Source organism: Phocoena sinus, chromosome 2 (genome assembly GCF_008692025.1).
Source record: "Phocoena sinus isolate mPhoSin1 chromosome 2, mPhoSin1.pri, whole genome shotgun sequence".
In the NCBI taxonomy this organism is placed as follows: domain Eukaryota; kingdom Metazoa; phylum Chordata; class Mammalia; order Artiodactyla; family Phocoenidae; genus Phocoena; species Phocoena sinus.
Window position 1 is genome coordinate 120193986 of NC_045764.1, and position 6000 is coordinate 120199985.

Below are 6000 nucleotides of genomic sequence, written 5' to 3' on the forward strand. Positions count from 1 at the left end.
AACTTGGACCATCATTCTGGGTTTCCCCTAAAGAATTCTATTCCCAAATCAAACAAAATGTTTTTCATCATTTCTTTACTGAATTTAGGGTCCCATTCTTATGTTGCAAAAAAACAAACAGATGGCTCACTAGAAACAATCAATAGCACAGAGTCGGGCATGTACTTGGTGTTAATAGAATTGAACTGACCTGCACGAAGGTGCCTTTGTTCTCTACCACATTCCTTTTCTTTCTCTCCCTCTCTCCCTTTCTTTCTTCTTCCTTTCTTCCCTCCCTGTCTCCCTCTGTCTTTGATTTGAAAACATTAATTTATCATGTAACTTTGGGCACCTGGATGTTCTGAAAGAGAATATCCTTAGAAAGGAATTAAAAAGTCAAGCTTCCCCTATCAGAAGCATGATCCATAATGGTTCTAAATGTTCTATCAAGATTTGGAAGCAGGAGAATCAATCTGATCATCTTTCAATTACCAATTAAAGCAATTCTCCAAGTATTCATATTTTGTGGGGCATGTTACATATTATTGTGTTTATTTCCTTATTTTACCACAGTGTTAGAAGTCAAGTTTAGAGAAAAGTAATCTCCTTGGGAGTTTGTGTGCTACTTGAGATAGCAAAAGGTTTGCCACTGTGATAAGTACATAAGATTTCTAATAGCAATTTTTCTTTGTCCCAAAGTAATTAGTATTAGAGAACTTTGGAAAATATAGCTTAAAATAAAAAAAAAAATGTAAATATGTCATAACCCACCACCCAGATACGAATGCTAATAATTTGGTGCATAATCTTTCAGTGATTTGTCGTTTCTGTATGTAGTAAATTCATGTGTACATATGTATGTTTGTATTAGATTTCATAGTGAATTGCATATGTAGAATATGTCACCTGTTTTTAAAATTTTATGCTGAGTCTTTATTGAGTTCCTTTTTTGAAACATTATGTCATAATGTCATAGCAACTTTCCCTCCATGCTTTGGCTATTTTTTTTTTCTTTCTACAAGCATTAACTAGAAAAAGAAATCCACAGGCAAAGAAGAATGTTAACAGAATTTAGTGGTAATACATCATTTACTCATTAGCCAATTTCTTGCTACATTTCTGTTATCAGATTTAAGTCACCATATGACTTCAGTGCAACTATTCTTGTTATTTGATAAATGATTTCTGCAATAGCAGGCTTATCATTTCTACAACTGTCAACACAACCAAACAGTAATGTCCCTTTGAAGAGACTGACCTGTGTGCTAGTCTTCTCATGGCTTTTCACACTGTCAGCAGTACCTTACCTTGTGAATGAAGTGAGGTAGAGAGCTGTCAGAGGTTCCTTGTGCTCACAGCTTCTTATTTTTTTGGTGGGGAGGTGGTAGTGGGATAAGGAGGATTATACAATTTTAGTTTAAGTTTATATGCCCTGTAGGATGGTAACATACATGTCTTTTTCCACCCAGTGGCAAAATATATTTTCCAAACATTTGGACACTGCCCATTGCCTTAAATGGAGATCAAAATGTTCCTTATGTATATACACAATAAAATAAGCAAAAAAACTTAAAACACATTTTTAATATATTAAAAAAAATGTTTCCTAGGTGACAGTAGTAGTTCTTTTAGACAAACTATTAATATATAAGTGAATAAAGAGTTAGTATTGATTAAAAATAAATAGCAATATTAAAACAACTATGGGAAAACACAGTTTGGAAATCATATGAACTAAAAGCTGAGCAGCAAAACAAATGTGTGTATATGATTCAGATATGTTTCCAATGTTTTCTGTACAAACAAGAATGACCAATATAAAATATTTGGTTCTGTAGGGTTTCTTCCACCTATGATATTACCTTCAAGTAAATTAAAAAAAAAAAAAGAGTAGTAGAATAGACATTGTAAATAAAAATAATAATGAGTAATAGCATAGACATTGTAGAAAACATTTAACTTTTTATAATAATTAAAGCATACTTTTTGACATATTTATTTGAACATTACAGAAAATCAGAAAAAAATTATATAGAACCCTAGTGTCAGCAATGACCTTTAGAAATCATTTCCTTCTTTTTAGATATCCTAACTATATAAGGTAAAAAATCTCTTATAGGTCTTAATTACATTCAGAGTAAGAGCAATAAAAATTTCCCAGATCCATTCAATGTCGGGGTATTTTTTTCTTCCTCTAATGTTGACGTAGCTTTAATTTCTCCTTTTATTTGTAGTACCATTGATAAGATTGTGCAGTGTTTTGCATGGTACCCTTTCACTGTCAAATGAGGACCATTGACAAAACATCCTGAACCTACCCCAAATTCATTATTTTTAGTTCTTATAACATTTTAGCATAGTTATTATAGTCTATCTTGTTTTTTCTTTGTGATGCTCTTGTAATTTTGTGTTCCACATTTAGATCTTTATGGAATCATTATGCTTGTTTATTGATAAGTAAAAAGTGTTATTTTGAATCTTACATATAAAATTTTTATTCAACTTCATATTACATTATCGTTTCAATAATGGCAGATTCGGGGCAGACAAATTCACACCATTGTTCCCAAAACTGATTGCTATTTCCTAATCTTCAAAATAACAAGTTTTTTATAAACCATAATCCCACAGTTTGTTAATGTTATTATGTAATGTGAAATTGAACCAAAAACTCTTTAAACTACGTCAGCTTATAGAATCAATAACTTGATATTAAAAGAAAGTTTGTTATTCTGGAAGGATTTATTATTTCCTAAGTCAAACTAATTATACTGTCCACAGTATTTTTCTTCTAGGTATATTTAGTCTTTTCTATATTACTACTTCCTGAAATGAAATTTGGTGTAGTACAATCACTTTTTGTAATCAAAGGGAACATATTACTGGATATATAAAAATAAATAAAAATCTTGTTGATAACCAATTTCACCAAAATAAGCTGTGCTGTGAATCCAATAGCGAGGAATTAAGCTATTTTCCATTGTAGTTTAAAGTGATTTTTGTAATGTTTTCCTTAGAATGAATATTCCAGGTAAAGTATGCTAGTGATGTCTATATTTTAGTAGTTTCCAAGTAATTATTTTTTAAAAATCAGATACACATCTATTATCTATTAACAATCTTCAAACATCCAGTAATTCTTTGTTCAGTAATTCTCAAAAATTATCGTTTATCTCAAAAATAACTTCACTTATTCCGATTAACTATTCTGAAATATTTTCTTAAGTAAAATATCTCTATAGTATTTTGCCTACCTTTACCACACAAAATTATCCAAATATGTCCTATATCAACACTTTGATATAGAATATTTGAAGTTAAGAAGCTATTTTTCATCATTCATTTGTTCCATGCATTTTATAACCCTCAAATTGTAAACATGTAGTTGTTCTTGAATGGAAAGGAGAAAAACTACTTCCATTTCATATTATGAAATTGTATATTTCTCAAATTGAAGTATAGAATTTATACACATATTTGAAAGTCATGAGTACTGAGAACCCATGTTAGAGAAAAAACATTTTCACAGTTTGTTATTTAAATATTTTAAAATTGTTTTTTATATGATTTTCTTTCAAAATCATGTTAACTATGAAATGCCTTTGCTTGTGAGTTATTGTCAGTTTTCACATTTATTTTATTTGTTCTGTGGGTGAAGAACTAATTAATGTAGATGAATTTATTGTCTTCACTATCAGTAAATGTATAATTAAACTTTATAAAACCTTAATATAATACAAAGCTTCCAAAAGAATATATTAAAAAAATAGAGATCACATAGGTTTTAGATATGATGAACAAATTTGATCTAAAATGTTCATATTTAAAAAGCCAGTGTGAATATTTGTTAAAGCCTGAATAGCATGCATTAATGAGTAAAGTAACTTTTTTTCTCTTAATTTGAGAATATAAATGTGAAAATCAAAGCAAGGAAAAATGCCATTCCTCAATTTGGCTCTGACTTGCATAACTATTTAGTCTTAAAACATTTAGATTCCTTTCTAAAATGAGATTTTTAAAATATATTCAATAATTTGAAATTACCAGGGAACATTTTAAGTGCTGATGTGCATGTCTAAATAGTATCCAGAAATATATCTAGTATTTTGTAGCAATAAGCTCCTGCCCGGGTGCTTACAGTTCAGTAACTTCTAGATTGCTAGCCCAGTGATCTTATTAGCTGTGTGTTTTCTTTCTTCTTTTTTTTCTTTTTCTTTTTCTTTCATTTCAGAGGCCGGAGTTAATCTGAAGAGCACCACTTCTCTCTCTCCTGAAAAAACTTGCCACTGATATTTTTACCAGACAAAATTTAAAACTGTTTCAATTCACAAAGGCTAATTGTTGAACTGGTGTCCTAGAAGAAATTGTCCACAGGAGCTGAAGCAGAAGTCTCTGATGACGCGGAACTGGCTCTATCAGACCGTGGTTAATCCCCTTTTAAAACCAAAATTTTTTTCTTCTGACCTACAAGTATTTTCTTTTAAAGAAGGAAAGAAAAAAGCCTACATTGGCATCGAGTTCTGTATCAATCCATGTTACATTGCCATCCATGATTTAAGACTGTAGAATCTTGAATAATCTATATCACTTTAACAAATAAATGTTTTACTATGACAGAATTTGCACATTGCCTGATTTGTGGAAACCTCAGTTGCTTCAAGTGTGAATGGTGAAGTGATGATTGTAGGAGCTAATAATATTATTTTACATCTTTGTAGTACAAAAACCTTAGGGGATCACAAATTGCTTTATAATATTGGAACTAGTTCTTCCATTACTGAAGTGCACCCACTTCTATGGGAGAGCAGTACAACTATTTAAACAGCTTTATGGCAATTTTATGCTTCAGTGTAAGACCGAAAGGGATGAGGGATCTCTTCTTCCAGTGGAATTTCAGAAAGTATCAAGGTAGGCATATTGTAATTAATCCAAATTGATTCATTGTTTTTCTGGAGTGGAGAGCAAGGGCAAAGAGGTTTTAATAATTTAAGGCCTTATGTTTCATTATAAGTGCCCATTTCCCCAATTTTCCATTGGAGATAAAAATATATATAATTCCAGAATAAACAAAGAACATACATCTTATTTAGCACCAGCATGAATAGGAGTAAGATATTTTTGATGGCTAATATATGTTAATACAGTCATATCTAAGCAGTAGTACTCAAACCTAGCAGGCCTGAGTTCAAACCCAGAGATGAGTGAATTTAACCAGTTCCCACTCTACTCTTCCATATTCTCAAAGGATTAATATTACTGTAAAATTTGAAAATGCATGTAAATGTATCACTGTACTTGGTATAAGCAATAAGTTCGATTAAAAATATTTTAGTAGCATTGCTATTAGCAATTGAATTCAGATTCTCTCAAACTTGAGAGATTATATTTCTATTCCTTGACAGTTCTGGTAGTTGTCTATCATTAAAAGCAATATGTAGGTTAAATTTTTAAAAATTTAGTTAAAACTAAAAAATCCAGAAAACTGCCTTTGAGAAATGTAGGTTAATCTGTTAACCATTCCACATCTCTTAGACTGTGAAAAATATCCAACCATCCAGAGAGGTTACAGAATGTCAGCCATTAGATGGCACTTGGAATCTGTGCTCAGGAGCCGAACTACACTAGACATAATTAAAACCTGTGGGTACACACACACACACACACACACACGCGCACTCACTCTTACTCCCAGACACACACAATGCACAACTGAAACAGAAATAACACGTTTGAGTTGAAATGTAGTTAGTTTGTGACCTTGGGCAACTGACTTCATTCTCTGTTTCTTGACTCAAATGCCCAGAGCAATCCTGTTTACATGTGTGTTAAGTGTATATATGCATGGATAAATGTTTATGGTGACAAAAAGGAGACAAATTGGACAATGAGCATTGCCTCTGTGAATCTGTTCCTGTCGTACACAAATTTTCTCCTGAAATATAAAGCGTCAGGAGCAGAAATGGCTTTCCTAGAGTTCAGAGCAGAGTTTAACTTTTTAAGTTCTCTCTTGGGAAAACCTGC

General features: G+C 31.5%; 1 protein-coding gene across 5 annotated transcripts in view; it reads left to right on the forward strand.

Annotated features, from left to right (window-relative positions):
* LRFN5 (leucine rich repeat and fibronectin type III domain containing 5) overlaps positions 1 to 4598 on the forward strand; it is a 265485-nt gene extending 260887 nt beyond the window's left edge. For 4 of the 5 annotated variants that reach the window (XM_032623256.1, XM_032623258.1, XM_032623257.1 and 1 more), the window contains one exon: positions 4211 to 4598. In XM_032623256.1, the coding sequence (XP_032479147.1) occupies positions 4211 to 4228 (18 nt within the window). In that variant the 3' untranslated portion in view covers positions 4229 to 4598. The remainder of the gene's footprint in view (positions 1 to 4210) is intronic. The other variant, XM_032623260.1, reaches the window with a different exon arrangement.
* Positions 4599 to 6000: the final 1402 nt, after the last annotated feature.